The 20,708-nt window shown below is 36.1% G+C and overlaps 1 protein-coding gene across 3 annotated transcripts in view; it reads right to left on the minus strand.

Moving 5' to 3' along the window:
* Window positions 1-949: 949 nt before the first annotated feature.
* Window positions 950-20,708, minus strand: part of SGCE (sarcoglycan epsilon) — a 65,784-nt gene continuing 46,025 nt past the window's right edge. Inside the window, exons 6-12 of one of the 3 annotated variants that reach the window (XM_019798583.2) lie at window positions 18,453-18,615; window positions 15,854-16,065; window positions 14,893-14,919; window positions 13,971-14,159; window positions 4,034-4,077; window positions 3,121-3,155; window positions 950-1,243 (exon numbers count right to left, since the gene is read on the minus strand). In XM_019798583.2, the coding sequence (XP_019654142.1) occupies window positions 1,193-1,243; window positions 3,121-3,155; window positions 4,034-4,077; window positions 13,971-14,159; window positions 14,893-14,919; window positions 15,854-16,065; window positions 18,453-18,615 (721 nt within the window). In that variant the 3' untranslated portion in view covers window positions 950-1,192. The remainder of the gene's footprint in view (window positions 1,244-3,120; window positions 3,156-4,033; window positions 4,078-13,970; window positions 14,160-14,892; window positions 14,920-15,853; window positions 16,066-18,452; window positions 18,616-20,708) is intronic. The other 2 variants (XM_019798584.2, XM_011223650.3) reach the window with 2 other exon arrangements.

Here is a 20,708-nt window from a genome sequence, read left to right on the forward strand (position 1 = left end):
AGTCTAATCACCTGGAGTCATGGCAACCTTTCCTCCTAGGACTTGAATCTGACCCAATATATTTACAACCTCAACCTGATAAGTCCCGAAGATCAGCAAGTGGCAACCCTCTTTTTGTCTTGGGAAGGAATAAAAATGTAAGATAAATCTTAAAGAAATCAAAGAACCACCCCCTCTGTTAAGTTATCACGTCCTTGGCATTGGGAGGCCGGGGGTGGGGTTCCAATGCCAAGGATATGATAGAATGGTCCCCCTGAGTGAAAGACACCTTGTTGCACACAATGCTAACAGGGAATCTTTTTAGATTTTGGAGTCAGATTTACATAGCATTTGTGTGTCCTTTGACTAATTAACATGTAACACAGAAATCGGCCCAGAGCAGAGTAGGAGAACGTTTTCTAGCTGGTCTAGTCTACAGCAAAAGTAGCCCTGTGAGCCGCTCTAATAACCACATTTTAATCAATAGTATCCAAGATGCATGAAGCAGACCACCACGGTGTGAGTAAAGCCTTGAGAGTAGTGCTATTACAGGGGAGCTCAGGCGTTTGGAGCTAATTCATGTCACCAACAGCGGGTACCTATTCTCTTTTTGAATAATAGCTCCCAGCTTGCTTCTAAATACAAGTATCCAATAATGGAAACAGGTAATTATGCAGCCCGGCCCATCCTTCATTATCAGATCCATAACTCATAAAACCAGATCTACCTTAAAACATTCCAAGAAGTAATATATAAAAGAACAGATTAAAACATGCTGTAAGGATAATAGCATTATTTAAATGGGTCGCGCACCTGGAACACAGACCATAGACATTTTCTATATTTATAGAACATGCTTAATAAAATCTTACTGAATAAAGAATGACCACATGAACCTGTTCCTAGCAACAGAAGATTCCTACTATATGGAAGGCAATCAAATATTTTCTGAAATAAATTTCACCCAACATTAAGCTTCATTAATAATATTTATTTTAAAGTTCCCTTTTTATTTGTAACAAATATAAAGTCATCAATGTTTTACAAATTGTCAAAAATGCTTTAAGTACCAAAAAAATACATTAGTAAAATGAAAGTTATATCGTGTTATTTGTTATGGACTTAATACGGTCGACATGCATACCATGTGCCAGAAAAGCTCATGCATGAGTGGGAAAGAGAAAAAATGACATATAACTGCTATGCTGTCTGATTACAAATTCATGGCTTCAGTCAGTTTCCTTTCTTCAGGGATACCATTTACCTGGAGTGTGGAAGAACAAACATAAGGCATGAGTTAGGGCGCGGACACTTAGATTTTGAGCAAAATAAAGTATGACAGTCATTTTCTATCTCCTTAAAGCAATTTAAAATAATTACGTTGACATTACTTGTCTGCATTAAAAAAAAAAAAAAAAAAAGGAAAAATTCTAAATCAGTCCTCTCCTTCTTGGGCTGAAGCCGTAATGGTTTGTACTTCTCAGAAGGTATGGTCTGAAAATTCCTCCCACAATAAACAAAAAGAATGAGGTTGACTGCGGGATGCATGACTGTACCTTTTAATCGTGGCTTTTTAGAAAATATCGTGTGGGCTGGAAGGGCAAAGAAAATGAGAAAACCTGAAGGAGCATCAAACCTAATGGCTTGGGCCTCGTCCAAAAGGCAGTGCTATTGTCAGCCGTAACTGCTCTATTATCCCAGCAAGTGCTTAAGTCCAGGATTACAACACCAGCAGCTAGTTCATTTCTTAAACTTTTGGTGATCGTTAAAAAAAGAAAAAAAAAAAACTAAATAAATAAAACAAACTTCAAAATATATTCTTCCTGACAAATTCCATATAAGTAGCTACAAATAAAATTACTTGGTATCCAAGAGACAAAACCTGTGCTTAAATTATCATCATAAAGAAAACTGTGACCTTGCATAGTGCTTTGAGGTACTTGGAAAAAGCAAATTATTATTTCAAATGTGGTTGCCTCTTTGTGGTACTGGGACAACCAGAAAGGAGAGACAGAAAAGCTGCTGTGCCCAAGAAAACACAGAAAGAGCACTAAATCCATGCATATGCATACAGAGCAGAATAACTTGGAAACTGGAAACAAACTATTTTTTCATTCAAACAACAGAATGGGAATAAGGAATGTAACCTGCCCATTCAGCTCTTCCCTCTGGGAGGCATAACTCTATTTGGTTGTATGGTTTATCAGAGGCAGAAACACAACAATCTATCATAATTATAAAAAATGCTAGGGAGGTCTCTCTCCCTTTAGCACTTACATACTTTAGAGACTCACTGAAAACAACGACAAGAAGAAAACAGCCAAGAGGAGATGGTGCACTTTAGTCAATAATGTGCTCCAAATTACAGAAAAATATAAGAAAACAAGGAGGTAATAGGCTATCGTATTAACTAAAAAGGAGATCAAAGCTTCCTTGACTCAAGCAAAATGCCTGCTCCCCAAAATCTGTTTTAGAAAAATAATCTAGAAAATTGGGTTGAACAACCTAAAATTCCCCTAGGGAAATTCTTTGGCTCTTATCCCATTTGCTTAGGCATAAATTGTCCTCGTAGTTGGAAATGCTGCCTATTACTAAAAACTAGCACATTAACAAGTCTACTTGCTGAAAATCTATACCACTATCAAATATGTCTCTCTAATATCATCTACTAAGGCTCCCTTATTTCCTCTAATGGGGGAATAAGTAAAATCTGGATTTTTAAAACACACAATTATTTACTGTTTTACTAGAAACTGTCTCCCTTCTACTCACTGCTTGCATGAAATAATTAAGAATCAGAGGAAAGGCATCTTAGAAAAGTTAGAAGTTTATGAATTTAATGAGGGAAATGTAGAAATAGTCCTTTAAATGTTTTCTTGTTTTAAAAAAAAAAGCCAGGCAATTAGTGTTAATAGGGATTTGTTTTTGTCTTTGCTCTTTAGGTAACATATTTATAACAAAGTTTGTTCCTTCATCAATCTCCTGAACACTTACACAGTAGCAAAACCACATCAATATATTGAATACCCTTGTTGAAACATGTTAGCATTTAATTAAAACAAGTGATCAAAACTGTGGGGGAAAATTCTGATAAACATTATCTCATAATTAAAATCTGATGAACAACTTTATTATACTTGCCTCAAATCTTTGAAAAGTTGTCAAACGAAAATCTCCTTAAATTCCCGAAAGCAGTAATAGAGAAAATAATTTTTGAACAAAAACATCCAATAAATTTCTATATGTGCCCAAACTTTTTAAGAGACTTACTTAATAGCTTCCCAGCTACAATACCACTATTCATACTCAGAATTCCACATCCAACTTACATTTTTAAAACTTCTCTTGCTTTTCCAAGAGAGCCACAAAAGGCATTACTGGTTGCCTGGCAATTAGAACTAGGAATCAACCACTAATTAGAAGACAATCATGAATAAGTTATCTACTTGGTACCGAGATGAATGAAATAATTGGCTGTGGAAATTTTTTAGGGACACTTGAAAGAAATAAACTTAAAGAAAGCAAGTCTTAGGGAAAGAGAATAGTCAAGGGAGAATCGTCCGCCATCTTGTTGTCACTGGTCATGTTATAACAGCTTTTTAAAGTGGCATTAAAACCAGGCCAACCATTTCTCATTTATCCCCCTGAAGCCTCAGTGATTAGTCACAATGGTTTCCTTTTGTAAGAGTCAGTTTCAAGCTGCTCACTTACTGAGACAAATCCTGGATGCATCCAAGCTAAGAATCTTTCATACCAAGGGGAAGAATAGGGAGCTTCACTGAAGGAAGGGGATTTTATTCAGTCTTCCTTAATTAGACAGGACCTCCATGGATGCTTTTGCTCTAAGATCATTTACCCTGTGTTTATCACTCTGATGCCAATCTATGCAATAATCTAAGCTATTATTCTGAGGTTCTAACTCTGATTAAGGAATGACACAACTGTTTTGCCTTACTCAATGATGCTAAAGCTTCATAAATTACATGGTACTATAATAATCTTTTAATCTGTTAGCTTCATATGTTAATATCAACTTACTACTTTTAGTACTTACCTGCAGTCTGCTGTTGGGGTATTTGAGTCTGATGTGGCAAGTTCCTAGAAATGATTGACATTTTTGAGTAATACTGTTTATATACATGCAAACAGACAGCAGACATACTAGAATGAAAAATTTTATAGCTAAAAAGATCCCCAGAAATCATCTAACCCAGCCTACCCGCATGAGTTTATGCATGATAAACCTAAGGTCTGAGGAAGATAAATAATATTTGATAACTTTCAGAAAGCTCCTACTAAACACTACATTCTACTTCACAACAACCCTATGAGGTAGGTATTATTTTTACCAACTTACAGATGAGGAAACAGGCTTAGAGGTCCGAGGCTACATAGCTAAGAAGTGGTGGATAAAGATGTGAATCCAGGGACTCCAGGGCTTGCGCTTAGAATCCGTACACTTTCAGATTCAGGTCTAGAACATACATACATGCTCACACACTCTCCCAGAACAACATACACACCCATTTTCATTCTTTATGCCAAAGTTATGCTCTTCTATCCCTGCCCAGGGAATGACACTGGCCATCCACCTGACTGTACTTGTCAAGATGCAGAAGTCATCACAGACTCTTCCCTTCTTCCGTTCCCACATCCCAATCTTGGGAACTCCTAATGATTCTCCTCAATCTCTCTTTGTATCTGTCCTCTTCTTTCCCACCTCTGTTGGTTGAAGCCATCACGCTTTCTCACTTGGAACTTTGCAACTGAGCTGAATTGTTCCCTTAGTCCCATTCTTGTTCCCTTATAATCCACTGTGCACATTGCTGTCAGATGATCTTCTAAGACGCACCTCCGATTATGTCATTCAAGCAACACACATTTCATGACTTCCTTATGCCTACCTGCAAATTGAGTTTGGCCCAGAAAACCACCAATATATCTGGTCCCTACTTGGTGCCCCCACCCTGACTGCCTGAAATAGAACCACCGCCACCATGACCATGACCACCTCTTGTATCCAACCAGCTCCCATTTGTCTTTGCAAACTCAACTTAAAATTTGTTACAGTGGACATGAATTACTTTTATAATTTAAAACTATCCTACAAGGAATGTTAATTAAAAACTTTTAACTGATTATTTAATTAAAAAATACCTCAAGTACCACTTGTTCTATGCATCCTCACTCTCTAAGCACTGCCTCCCCGTTAGGTTATCATTTAATATGGTTTCATACACATGCTGATTGTTGTTGTATTTCTCATCACATAATGTTTATTGGCCCCAAAGTGCCTTACCAGTAAGAACCCCCTATTTTGTTTAGTCTCCCCAACTGGAAACATGCAATAAACAATTTTTGAATGAACATGTGCAGAAGTGCAGACACTTAGAAAGATTCACATAAAATACATGTATTTATTAACATTCATGCTCATAGTTTCAAATTTTGATATAAAAATTCATTTGCAAAAATGTACAAATCAGATTCTGTGTGGAAGAAATCCTAGGAGTCAGCCCCTTGCTACTAGTAGGGCTAGATCCAAGCCAGGAGTTTTCAGTTTTTTTGTTTCTCTTCAGCAATGGAATTCCTTTTAATTGAAATCCTAAGCAGAACTCTTGATGTACAAAAGAGATAAATGTGAGGTTGCCCGGGTTGAAACAAGGGAGCCAGGAATCCCGCCTGCTTTGTTTCTTTTGCCCCACATGCTGGCTCCTAAGGCATTTCTAAGAAACCTCCAAGAAACAGAGTTTGAAAACCATTGATCTGAATCATTTCAGCCAGGCAAATATTATGTTCCAAATACAACTATCTAAAGTGTAAAGCTATATATGCTAAATACTATTTAAACTCTTAAATTAATCTATAGGAATGTTAATGACGTTGAGTAATTTTTTTTAGATTTTCAGCTCCATTTTAAATATATTGTTAAGGAAATAACAAAATCAATTCTAATTCAATTCGAGGAAGTTACTTAATAATTCATTCCAATAATTATATTCTTGTTTGCTATTACCTATCAACCCTACTTGTCCTTGTGTGGTCTTATGGAGTACTTTATTTGCTTGTTTATTCTTTCAGTATTTCACACAATGTATTTATACTGGTTTTGATCATGGAAGTAAAAAGATTAACTTATAAACCACAGAGAAAATAAGTTCTAGATTTATAGATGGGAGAGCAAACATCTTTAATACAGAAGTCAAAAAACAATTTCATGGGCACTTGGGAGGGGGAGATGAGGTTTGTTTTAACTTCTCAGGTACAACTAATGTGGGCCTATCTGTTCTGCATCAGAAGCTATTACAGCACACCTTATACACACACACACACACACACACACACACACACACACACACATTTCCCATCACCTCTAGTTCTATCCAATGTATTAATGGATTAAGTCAATATTCTCAGAAAACAAAAATAGTGACGATGACAAGGAGAGCCTTTCAAAAGCTCTAAATCAAGGATACCCCAAATTCAAAATCAATATTTGGCTAGTAGTTGGAAGCCTCCTCACTCCCATTGCCCAGCCCAACTTACCCTTCTGTGGACGGCAGTCTAAAAACCACTGATCAAAGTAGATCTCTACCCTGTCATTTCTTCTCTAGCCCCTAATTTCTTTTTTTTCCTCTTCCACTACACTACTAAACTGTCTAAGTAGCAATGGGCTTGGCTAGGTTTGAGGAGAAGGGTTGGTTGAGAAAGTGCCACACCCAAGGTAGCAAGAAATCTGGAGATCTATGAGAAAGCAATGGTGTGACTTTGGTTTAGGGATTTAAAATTACCTGAAGTGCATGTCCCAATTGGTTAGGTTTGAACCATGTGCATACACTACTTGCAACTTCACTGAAATATGGATGAGTTCTATAAAAGTGCTTCTGTGTGCAAAAAAGGAGCTCGACAAGAAATACGTGGAGAAGCAATATCCCCAGCATCTCCAGGGTGGGCCGACCTGGCTCTGTGCTCGTGGCTGGCGGCCCAAAACTGTGACTGCAGATGAGCCTGTGAGTGTCAGAGGTCAAATGTCCATGAAGGGCATACTTGAAGTGTGAATTCCACTAAAGAGCTGAAGGGAGGTACCTCATGACAGCACTGCTTCAGGCATACTGGAGAAATTCCTAGGAGTAACTCTGTTCCAGTCAAGCAGACCAGAGGTGAGGAAAGGGAAGCATTTCCATCTTCAGTGAAAGCACACCGCTGAAGACAATTACACAGGAAAGTGGGGCTGACTTCAAATAGAAGTCCAATAATCCTTCAAAGAAAGGACCTCTATAAAGTCATAAAACTATTCAGAATAATTACGTTATTAATGGACTACTGGAAAGATTATTATGTGTAAACTACATTACATAGAAAAAAGATTTAAGAAAACTGGAGTTCTCTAAATTATTAGCATTAATTATTTTGTAATTTTACTACCATTAATTACATGCATCTAAATAGAAAATTATGTAAATTAGCCATTGCACAAACTGTACTCTTCAAGAAAGCAAAGGTAATAACGTACAAATTAATAAATAAGTGATCTGGGGGGAGGACACAATTATTTATTTGTACAACCATTTTAAGGTAATTTGACATTCTTGGGTATCCTGTAGAGTAATTCTGTGAGTTAGGTTGATCATTGTCAATACATTATATTCCAACTTGCTGGAAGACTCAAAAGCAAAGAAAGGTTAAGTGATTTGCATTAAGCCACAGAATCTGTGCCAGATTTGGAAATAAATGACGTTAGTTTGGCTATGTAGAATACAAAACACTTCTCTTTTGAATTAGTATGGAGCCATTTAACAACAAGGAATATATTTAACAATAGCAGTATATTTTTGGAATTTCCCAATTATTTCAGCAAAATTGATGTTGCCTAACCATTGAATTTTCTATAATTTTTTTCCAACAAAAATGCCAATTTGGACCCCTTGCCTACTTTTACTAAAGAACCAGGCCATTATTTGGATTAAGGAAGGAAGGACACAGAGAAACTGGAAACATCACTATAATTTTTAATTTCAAAACTTAATTTTAACTAAAATCAGTGTAGAACATACATGGAACCTAAATGAGAAAGGAGATATTCATTTTTTTCTTTTAGCTATTTTCTCCTGCTTATATAAAGCCAAAAGCAAGCCTACCAAGACTTTAAACTGAAGCAGTACAAACCTATAGAACCGAAAGCCATCAGAGATAGTGCATCCATTGCTGATTTAAAAAAAAAAAGTCAATGGCTCTGAAATATCCTTGGCTGCTTGACCGTTCTTGTCAACAGGAAACCATTATCTTGGTCTCCTAAAACATTCTCTTCAACTGATACTAACGTTCATCGAAACCTGATTTTTTATTTATGAAATTTTACCAAAGTTAGTTCTCATTATTACCAAGGGGAAGACAAATGGAAAATACCTTAAACAAGAGCTAAAATGATTTGTTACTACATCTTTAATTAGAAGACTTAATTCTAGTTTTATATTCGTTAATGTATAAAAGATTAAGCACAACCTACCTCCTGTTTTGAGGGAGACCCAATTACTCTGGATTAGGTATCATGTTTAGTATAATGAATAAGGAAAATTTTCATGTAGACAATTAAAATCTTTCTAGAAACTCTTTGGGCACTTTTCCCTATTATTCATTATGTAAAATCTTCTATGACGATGCCTCGCATTCAGGAAAAATCAATTGATATTGACGTTGGTATGAGAAAAGAGTAACAAGGAAGTAGATCTACCCCCTAAAAAAACACATAATACATTACAAATTTTAGAATAAATTCTTTTTTAGAAAATGGAATATCTGAAATCCTCCGGCCAATGCCTCCCATAAAAGTGCAAAATTACAGTTTCCCAGTGGTTTTGCGTTTTTTGAGACTCAGAATTTCTCTATCCCATTCAGTACTAATCAGTACTCATCTCTCACTTCTCTACACCATTTTCTTCAGGCAGCTGAAGGAGGTGCGAAAAGTCTTGAAGCTGATGCGTATACACCCACAAACATCCCCACACTCTAGATCAAGCACCCGGACCGCCTCTTTCACACTCTTCCTTTGTATAGATCTCTTAGGGAGGAATCAGGAGACACGCTTCCTCTTTTAAATCAACAGGTGGGGCAGTGTGAGTAACAACCCCTTCCCCACCTCCACCCCCCAAAGAAACACCAAGCTGGCTTTCCCAAACCCTCAAACCTAGCTCTTTCAAGTATTTTATTTTATTCAGGGATTCTCAACCCTTTTTCCTGCTCCACCTGACTCACACATCCACCGGATTCCAAATCCACGGAACTAGGGCGCTGGGATCTGCACCGCAAGAGCTCCACAGGTGAGTGTGATCTGCAAATGGTCTAGAAACGACCAGGCTAGACTCTCTCACAACATACCTTTTAGGACCTAAAATTCTATGACTTGGAATTTGGTTTTCTTCATTTAAATCATGACAAAGGTTTATTTTCAAGGTACATCAGTCAATCTGTAAATATTTTAAGTTAAATCTTTGCTCAAAAACATAACCCCTAATTACAACAATGATTCTCTGGGCAAAGCAGATTTACTTTTAAGAATTACTTTATGGAGCACCTGGGTGGTTCAGTTGGTTAAGCGTCCAACTCTTGATTTCCACTCAGGTCACGATCTCAGGGTCATGAGATGGAGCCCTGCTGGGTGTGGAGCCTGCTTAAGATTCTCTCTTTCCCTCTGCTTCTCCCCACCCTGCTTGTGCTCGCTCTCTCTCTCTCAAAAAGTAAAAAATAAATTAAAAATAAATTTTTAAAAAGAATTATTTTATAATTAATCTCCAGCAATGAATGGTAATAGGAGGACAGCCTGTAAGGAGAGAAGTTCTTACTGTTAATGGTAACATGTATTCACTGAACTACAAAGATAACTGATTAAGTACAGATGCAAAAAGCCTGACTGTATTAGGGGACGGGGAACATTCGACAGAATATGTGGCTAGTGCTCTTCAAGACTGTCAAGGTCATGGGGAAATGAGGAAGGTCTAAAAAACTGCCCAGACCAGAGGAGAGTAAAGAGACATGCCAATTATTGTGTCCTTGACAAAAATCCCAAAACAGAAGAAGGACAATAGGGGAAAAACTAGTGAAATCTCATGGGGCACCTGGGTGGTACAGTCAGTTAAGCCTCCAACTCTTGGTTTCAGCTCAGATCATGATCTCAGGGTCCTGGGATTGAACCCTGTGACGGGCTCCACACTCATTCAGCTGGAGTCTGCTTGAGATGCTCTCTCTCCCTCTCCCTCTGCCCCTCCCACTCATGCTGTTTCTTTCTCTCACTCTCTCTCAAATAAATAAAATCTTAAAAAAAAAACAGCAGTGAAATTTCAAATTATTTAAAAAAAATAAATCTGAAGTCTGCTTAATAGTAAAGCACCAATGTTGGTTTCTTAGTTGTGACAAATGTACAATGGGAGAAAGTGGGTGAGGGATCTCTGAAAACTCTGTTATCTTTGTAACTTCTCCGAGCCTCAAAAATCATTCCAAAATAAAACAGTTATTAATAAATGCATTAGCAAAGATCAAACTAAATTGACCTTACATTTCTATACTATGTGATCATTTTAACAGCCTGTTTCTATTGCCTCTGTAATCTGTAATGTAGAAGAAACACCATCTAAAACGAAACTGTCCCTTCCAAGCATGTGCTCCATCTCCTGGTCCCTTTCCAGGTTCCCTTCCCGCTACCTGTCCAATCCCTTGCCTATAACCTGGCCCAGAGATCCTTGAGTTCAATGACTACATTATCTTTGACATAATAGCAAGATAAGCAAATAATCAAATCTCACTTTTTACCTAATTTAGCTTTGCCTCTTATCCATACCTCCATTTTATCACCTACAAATGATTAAACATTTTTTTACTGTCTAAGGTATGGTACCAGTCTAGAGTCCTGTGAAGCACCATGCCAAAAAGAAAATATTCCTGTGTAACTGACAAATAATGGCAGCAACCCCTCATCAAACAACTGCTATGAGTTCTCTTTACCTCGCACTGTTCTAGGGTTCTCTAGACCTCCTAGACTGACTTGTTTAAAGGACCCAAGCAAATTTCCATGCAGCTCTGAAGGAAAGCTTTGAATGTCCTTGAGTCTTGCTTAGAAGCCAACATAAACTTTCAGCCATGTCCTTATGCCTGAATATTTCCGGGGTCGAGTCTGAAGAATAAACATGCCACATCATTTATAATCAGGAAGGTTATTATGAATATAGGAAGATGAAAGGCATGCCCTTTTAAGAAGGGTTAATTAACAAATACCAGGCAGCATTCCCCAAGCATGTACTTGGTTATCAAGTACTGTAACGCCTCATCAAATATAATATCTCATTTTAATGTGGAGAATTCAATTCAATACAAATGACCAAAATATGTATGTATGTATGTATGTACTTGGTGCTGAAATAAAACTTTAAAAACAGGGCCATGCTTTTAAGGTAAGGAGTAAAAGCTGAATTTGTGTAAAGGACAGCTGTGACGAACCTGATACAATGAATCTCCCTATTATCTGGCATGGTTGGAAAATGAGGTTAATCACATATTCTGGCTTATAGGGAGTTACCATAGAGACAGTGCACATATTATCCATTTCCAAGAATAAAAGAAAGATAATATACACTCAACACTGAAACGACACCGAATGTAATTTAATTTCCCTCTGATGAGTCAGACGTACTTGATGATCTCGCAGTGCCTCAGAATAATCATTGTGCACATCATCAATTATCTATCTACCCTATTTATATAGAAGTGCTAGTTAATGGAGTTTTTCCATTAGCAGAAATCTGAATAATGTGAAGGTTTTCTGGACTTAAAAACACATATATGGTCAAATTGTCACAAATTCAATAGAATAACCTATTGCATTTGCAAATAGAGAGATCTCATCGACATAATGACAGTTGATGGGGTTGTGGAAGGACCAGGAAGATGTATTTGGTTGTAAACTAGATAGAAAATTTCTTGTGTTTGTATATGAGTAGAAACATTGCAAAATCCTAACCACAGAAAATCAAAATAATTTTTAAGGAGCTACTCTCATTCTCAACATATACGGTTAGAAAGCATATCTAAATGATGCAGCCTTTTTGTTTCCCTTAAATTTCACTAGCAGCAGAGTTTTACTGATTTACAAACATATTTAAGTCCCTTACTCATTATAATGAATATTTCTATATTCCAAAACTTGATAGCCTTGTTATTTTGCCAGTAGAAGCATTTCCCAGACTATGTTCTTTGAAGAGTTACCTCTTCTGGCATTTTTCCTTGGATTCATGAAGCATACCAACACTCAAGGCCTCTGAGAACCCTTGTAGTTTTAAAACAAACAAACAAACAAACAAACAAACCAAAAAACTGTTTCTCAAGTATATTTGGCCATTTCATTTTTGAGAATATATATCAACATTTGAAGAATATATACCTATACTTCACTAGTACTCTTGGGTAAAGAAAATATGAAATGGTAGTCTAAAAGAATTTTAAAATTCTTTCCATTTGGAATTTAATGATAAGGCTGTTCATATTTTCATCTAAAAAAGCAGGAGAGATTGCTAAATTGTGGGCTATTGTAATATTCTTCAAATTATACTAATTTTTTTCATCAGTATCTAATCCTGGTAAAGTGGGCTTTAGGATGACCCACTAACCATCAGAGAACACAGAAATCTATCCCTTCCGTTCAGTACAACTAAATTTTGTGAGACTTTAATATTCACATCCCTGATCAAATATTAATGTTTCTAAAACTCAAAATGTTAAATGTATGTAATTTTCTCCACTGTCAATCAGACTTCAATCACTTACACATACATGCGCACATAAACACATACCTTAGCCTATTCAACAGTAAGTAAATAATGTTAGAGAAGTTTAGGAAAATACAATACTCTTAGATTTCTGAAGTACTTTGGACAAATTTATCAAGTCTGACTATCTATACTACTCATATTAATTACTATTTAATCTCCAAATCACCACATACCTTTTGCATGGTTACAAAATCAGCATTTGCAATGGGAAAATGTTTGCATCCAGTATGGTTCCCAGATAAATCTTTAATCAGTAAGAGGTTACCTGTATATCATACCCTAAGGTTTATGTGGTGGGGGGAGGTAGATTTTTTCGATAATCATCATATTCACAAAAGTAAAGTGAAAAAGAGGAGGATCTCAAAGGCCAACCTGTGACTTCCTTAGGAAACTGAATTTAACCCATTTTAATATATGGTTAAAGGGGGGGGGGGAGGGAAGAGCCATGTTCTTAAAAATAAATGGCAATTTTACCTACAATTCCCTTATATTAAAATTGATCTTCTAGGCATATAATGTGGCTTCTCAAAGAGCAACCGGGCAATTTCCTTAACCCCTTGCCCCCCATAGGTACCACTTACAAAGGCTTCTTCCAGGTTTTCTGATCATAGTCCTTCCAGCACTACAAAGGTTGGCACTAATAAATTGTACTTATAGACAAAATTGGAACTACTCACTTTGATATACAAGCAGATCACAAGAAATAACATAAAAACCTTTTATCCTGAGGCACAAAAAAAATTAGATTAAATAGAGGTGTGGCAGTAACATCAAAAAAATAGGTTAACAGAACCCAATAATTCTAATAATAGTTCTAAAAAATAATCAATTTGTTATGCTTTAGGATATGCATCTCTTTTCACAATTAACTCATCTTTGAGCACACATGTTAGTTTGTTAGCAGTGTCAATTTCTTAAATATTAAGGTGAATGTCATCTTGTTTCAATTAGTGTAGGGAAAAAAAATGCATTTCCTGAAAGTAATCCTTTATATTTGGGTCAGCACCACGGGGTTGGGATCCACACTAGCCATGTCCTTTTGGTATTTTCTCTTAGAGTTATAAACAAACAAACAAACAAACAAACCAAAGCAACAATGAAAAGTTCTGGTCTTTATGGAAATTAAGTGGATACATTCATGCATATTAATCACGACAGGAGCACATGGATACTTACTGCTGCGTTTGCATCAGTGGCATATTCGTGCTCTCATAACTGTCCGTGTGCAGAGGAGGTATGATCTCCCCAGTTACGGGGTGAAACACAGGAAGTGTTGACAGGGGCCATGCTATCTCTCTATTCTTGGACATGTCACGAAGTTCTTTGGTAGATTTCTGAATAGCACTATGATGGACCAGCTGGATGCTAGATCGAAAAGAAAGAAAACACACACATATTTAAAATCAAATATTAGCCTGATGGGTCATCAGATTTGAAACAGTTGCGAATTTTTTTAATTTTTAAAACAAGACATGATTGCATTTTGGGCGTTCTACAAGTTATCTCTGAAAGAGATGCAGTTCACATGCTTTCAACATGGCAAAACTGAACACTGTAAACTAATTTTTAAATAAACGTGTCTTGCATGAGACTAAGCTATAAAGCATTGTGTTAATGTTATAGCCCTAAGTAACAAACTAGTATGCTATTTAATTTCTACAATTAAGATTAAACTACCATAGCTTTTATATTGTTGCTTCCGATGGGGCATTTATAAATACTCACAGAAGTTTCATTTTATGGTAGGTTATTACTGTAGATTCAGGAAAACGTGTATGAAAGGTCTTTTCATCTGTTCTCTGGTTTATAGAAATGCAGATTGGGAAATCACATCATATAAATGGCAAGTTAATATTCTGACTCTGAAATTTGAGGTTTAATTTTTATCTACATAATCTTAGTTTTCAAACCCTTTTTATTTTTAGTCTCTACCCCTCCTCAATATCTCTATTTAGAAAGCAGCTTTCACATTCATGAAATAAACTATGAAAGATGATGAATGATGAAATCAAAGCGTGACACACATGTATGGAGCGTGATGAGCAACTGAGAAGTGAAAAAACATGATAAAGAAAATAACAGGAAAGAAGACACTTACTCTGGTGTTTGCATGTTTCTCTTTTCCCTAGAAACAAAACAAAATTTATGAATTAAATAATAGCATTGATATTTGGAACATTAAGACTATATGCTCATGGGATCTTGCATGATGTGGAAATGCTGACATTGTTACTATTAAATGCAAGCAGGCAGCATTTGCCACCAGGTTTATGACATTATGTGGATGAGTACACATACAGAGATGGAATACTGATGAGAAACACACAGAAAAATGAAAAAAAAATGGAGATTAAGAATCAGGCTCTTGGAAATAAATTCTATGACATAATGAAATCAGGCTACATGTAAAAAATGGAAGAATTTGTTACTTGCTGCTTTACTAATTTTTTATCCTTTGCTTTGTTGCCCTGACTTCCAGATAATCTTGGGAGATTATTTTAACTGACACAGATGTCCTGAAAGTGCTAGCTATTCATGAAGTGAACACCCATTGCTCAAATTATACTCTTATTTTCATTAATTTACTTCTAGGTTTATATGTACACATACGTATCTTTTAAACATTTAGATTATGTCACCCGTTTGACAGAACAATTTCAAGGAGAATTCTGACCATCACTTCTGATCAAACTAAGACAATTTATTTACTTAAAGTGTAATTACCATGTCAAAAGATTCCACAGTCTCTGCACAAAATGGCTTATATAACCAAAAGAGCTAACCTCAGTTATTCTTGGGACTGTTTTGCCAGCATGAGTTTACATCTAGCCTTAATAATTGTTGAATAAAGTAATTATAGCCCCTAATTTGATTTACTAGACTCAAAACTATTTTAATTCATTTTAAAGGAATAAAGTACTGTAGCTTGACTTGAACACAATTTCAATTAATTTATAAAGTGTTTTATGAACCAAACGAAACTTGGCTTTTAATGGAATCTTATATGTTGTTAACCTAGTAGGCTCAATAATTTTTTATTAGTGTTTTAAAGTACTCACACTCCTTCCCGTCGGCAGCACATGATATAAGCAAGTACTAGAAAAAGGACCAGTGCTACCGCCGAGGGCACAGCCAGTGTAATTAGGAAATCCGTGTAATAGTCTCTGCTTTTCAAAGAATCAGAAGGGGGTTTGTACTCTCCACCATCAGGTAAGATCCCCTCTCCTCGAATCACTTCCTGATAGGTGGACACTTGCTTTGTTTTATCAACCTGATATAAAAGAAGACAATTACACATCAAATTAATAGCTGCAAACATTATGAGAGTCGAAGACCAGACATATCAAAACTTTCTTTGACACATTTCTAAAAAGCCGTCTTTTCCAATTACGTTATCGTCTTGAACTTGCCATTGTTTACGAGAGCTAGGAAGAAGTACTGAACAAAAGTAACAGATTCAGGGGCTTATGTTGGCCGACTTCCTATGCCCTTTCCACAACATACAGACATATGTACATGAACCATACACAATAAATGTATGTGTGTATGTGGTTGTTCTGTCCAGTTTTCTTCCTTTGAAGCAGAGGTCCTTCATTCTACATGTACATTTCTTGTTTCCTAGGGACGAACTTCTAGTGCAGATGCTAACCAACCATGAACTGGTAGACAACCAGGTATGCGGGTGTGGTTTCTAAGGTTAATTTCTAAATGGTTACAACCTTGATCTTTCTTTCTGCTGTACAGATGACAGAAGTGATTTGGAGGAAAGACAGCCTAAGGAACATGTAACTCCTCCAACGCTATAGTTTTACCAAATTCTATCCCAGGATCAAAAAATGCATATTGGCGCTATATTAATTTACCTCCACATTCACTGAACTGTTTTCACTGAATTGCATTTAATTTTGTTGTGGTTTTAATTGAAGGACACTGTAAAAATAGCCATGTGAAGTTTGTCCTCCGAGCACCCTCCCCCAAAATATGTTGGGGAGAATGATTCGTGGCATTTCTCTGTATCCTCTAAAAAAACCAAAAAAACAAAAAAACAAAAACAAAAAAAAACACCACTTGAAGAATTTTGTCAAGAATAATACAGTGCTAGTGAAACCTTTACTTTCTTCCAAGGAACTGATGCTCTGCCTCCTTTAAGAAGGAGAGCTAAGTAATTGATGAATTTCTTCTTTTAATCCTGGACGTAAGAAGCTTGTTGTCAAACTTGACCTTAGGCTTCTTTTTTTTAAATAAAGTTCACATCCTGGTCTTCCATTTCTTTTCTATTTTATTTATTATGTTTATTGCTTGACTATTTCATTTAAGCCTCCTGATATCTTCTGTGGTAAGATGTGACACATAAATAAATAAATACACATAAAATAAAAAATGAAAATCCCAATCTTTCCATTTATAAAGTCTTACCATAGAAACTAAGAGTTTCAAAGCGTAAGTCATCTTTGAAAACGTCAGAAATTAGGTAGTATTCCTAAACAAACAATTGACAGCACAAACACAAGTAAAATGGCGTTGTCAGGGCCCACTGTCTGCTGACTCCGGTTACAGGTACCTACTCGACTTATGACTGTGGTCACTCAGTCTTTGGCATCCTTGTATGATTAGCACCATGACGGAAATATCAAGCTTTGCAAATTCAACATTTCTCTATAATGCGTGTAACAGCTCAATAATTTTACTTGATTTAAGAAGACAAAAAAAAGAACATTATTTTCCTAAGACACAGTCACATAAAAAGAGGAGTCTGGGGCCAAGGGTCACAGGTGCTAAGTGCTACGACGTGAATACTATGTTCTCCTGTCCTGGATCTGGGAAAGTTGCCTGCAGTTGCTTCTCTAAGACACGAAGTGACAGTTGTGTTTATGTGTCAATAACTTTGTTCAAATGTCAACTTTAAACTTAGATCTAATTCACTCACCACCAATCATCAAGAGTTGACAGAAGTTAAATCTAAAGGTCACTAAAGAAGTAAAACAACTTACCAATCTTCCAGAAAGGAAGATCAAAAAATAATATAAATTTTCTATGAAATATTACATATATATATCAAGTGTATATGAAACCTTATCTACACTGTCTTAAGTTTTTTTAGCATCCTAATTAAAAAGTAATTTAGAAAAAGATATTTAATATTTATGGGGCTGTGGGTAACATTCTAATTTTGCTCACTTGGAATTTTTTCTTATTCCTTGAACTTGCCCCACAATTTGAATTCTTAGGACACTGACTTATAGCACAATATTGCTTTATTTTCAGATGTACTATTGTACCCCAGTCTCTCCTTCCATAGTGGGTAATGGCAGCATATTTGAGACTTACTTCACATGTCACACTGACTCTGTGATCTACCCCAGTTTAGCAGCCACCTGGATATGGGGGGGGGGAGTGGTCATTTGGACCACCTGCCAAGCTAATGCAGCCCCAACAACTAATCAAGGGTAGACTGAGGACAAAAGCGGAGATACTCTTTCCTAAATGGATGCAGTGTCAACGAGCTTGCCAAATTCTTTAAGTCAAGGGAAGTCAACTGCATTAACAAACTAAACCCAGGATTTGTTCCTAAAAGCAATTCAGGTTTTAGTCAAATGTTATCTCCAACCACATCACTTCCTATTTTATTTGCAAAAACAAAATAAAATAAAAACTCACCAAGGAGATTTTGCACCAGTCAATGTAAAACTGAGTACGAAATTTTTTATCACATGTTATCACAGGCTCCATTTCTTGACTGCATCTCAATTGATTCTGTGGATTTTCAACTTCTCGTAAACAAGAAGAAAACGGTACATCGGCACCAACCATGACATAAACGCTGCAAAAATGTTAAACTCTCAGGTTATCCTTTGAGAAAATTGGAAACACTGAAAAACAATCTACCCTGAAAGCAGGATTTATCCTTTTGAATTGAGGGATTATCTAGAATCATCCCTAAGGTAGGGGCCTGGGCTTTAAAAGCAGTGATTCATGTAGGGGCTGCCTTCCGTTCTTTCCTTTATTCAACCAATATTTACTGAGTGCTTCAGTGTTCCACACACTCCTTTGATTCTAGGTTAATTTCTAAAAATTTTTTTTCATCCTATTTATTTTAATTCAAGGTAAGCATGTGTCTGTTATATTGTGATTACTATGTTTGGTAAATTACTTACCTTTAAAAATTACTCTTAAAGTAAATTATTTAGAAAGAACACGATCACTAAACCAATAAATAATTGTAGGTAATAAATCTCACTTGATTTCATTTTAATAAGATGATGAAATTACATCTCTGGAGCTTTAGGCACTTAGCTATTTTACGCAAGAGTTCTGTCAGCTTTTCTACTGCACAGACCTCTACTGTTAGGTCTCCTACTATAAGGTCTCTCACTCTTTTATCCAAGAAGTTAATCTAAGAGAAAAACTATTATTTGGTAAGCACAAATTAGGCAAGCAAAATTTATTTTCTTGGTGTGTATCTTAGTAATTAGGGGGAAAGGGCTCTACTTAATTAGTAAGAGTTTCACACAAAAAAAGAGAAGTTAGTGATAAGAGCATTGAAACAATCTTGAAGCAGCTCGAGAAAAGGGAATCTCATAGGTCTTTTGAAAGAAGAGAGAAAACCAGGAAATTACTCTAAACGAATATTTCTTTTCCTAATGACAATGCTACAGCTACTTATAAAATGAAATAAACCCATCAAAATTCCAGCTGTCTTCTTTGCAGAAACTGACAAACTGATCTTAAAATTTATATGGAAATTCGAAGAACCTAAAATAAGCACAAAAAATTCTTGAAAAAGAAAAACAAAGTTGGAAGACTCACAATTACCGATTTTAAAACTTACTACAAAGCAACAGTCATCAAAACAATCAGCAATAGTAATCCAGCATAAGGACAGACATGGAGATCAATGGAATAAAATTCAAAGTCCAGGAATAAACTCTTACGTTTAGTAAATTGATTTTTGTCACAAGTGCCAAGATAATTCAATGGAGGAAAGGACGGTCTTTACAACAAATGGTACTGGCACAACAGGGTATCCACATGCAAAAGAATAAAGGTGGGCCCCCACCCCATACCATATAAGAAAATTAATTCAAAATAGATCAGTGACTTAAATGTAAGAGGAAAATTATTAAACTCTGAGGGAAAAAAGGTATACATTTTCATGACCTTAGGCAGTGGTTTCTCAGCTATGACACCAAAAGTTCCAAAGGTCACCATCAAGAAAGTGAAAAGGGAACCCATGAAATGAGAGAAATTATTTTCAAATTGTATGTCTAATAAGGGAATTGTATCTATAATATGTAAGGGACTCTTACAACTCAATAACAAAAAGACAAATAATCCAATTTAAAAATGGCAAGGGCTCTGAACAGACATTTCTCCAAAGAAGTATACAAATGTCCACTAAGTGCATGACAAGATGTCCAACACCCTTAGCCCTCAGCAAAAAAGAAATCAAAACCACAGTCAAAACCACTGTTTCACATCCATTAGGATGGCTGTAATGAAAACACAGATAATAAGAAGGGCTGGGGAGGATTTGGAGAAACTGGAACTCTCCAACTCTGCTGATGGCAAGGTAAAATGGTGCAACTGCTTGGGGAAGCAGTCTGGAAGTTCCTCAAAAAGTTGCATACAGAGCTACCATATGAACCAGCAATTTCACTCCTAAGTATATACTGTAAGAGAAATGAAAATAGGTGTCTATACAGACACTTGTACATGAATGTTCACAGCAACATTATTCATAGTAGTCAGAAATGGACACCATTCAAATGCTCACTGATGAATGAATAAAAGGTGGAATATCTATACAATCAAATATTACTCAACCATAAAAAGAAATGAAGTACTGATATGTGCTACAATATGGATGAACCCTGAAAACAATATTGTGGGTAAGTGAAAGAAGCCAGTCACAAA

Source organism: Ailuropoda melanoleuca, chromosome 1 (assembly GCF_002007445.2).
Source record: "Ailuropoda melanoleuca isolate Jingjing chromosome 1, ASM200744v2, whole genome shotgun sequence".
NCBI classification, from domain to species: domain Eukaryota; kingdom Metazoa; phylum Chordata; class Mammalia; order Carnivora; family Ursidae; genus Ailuropoda; species Ailuropoda melanoleuca.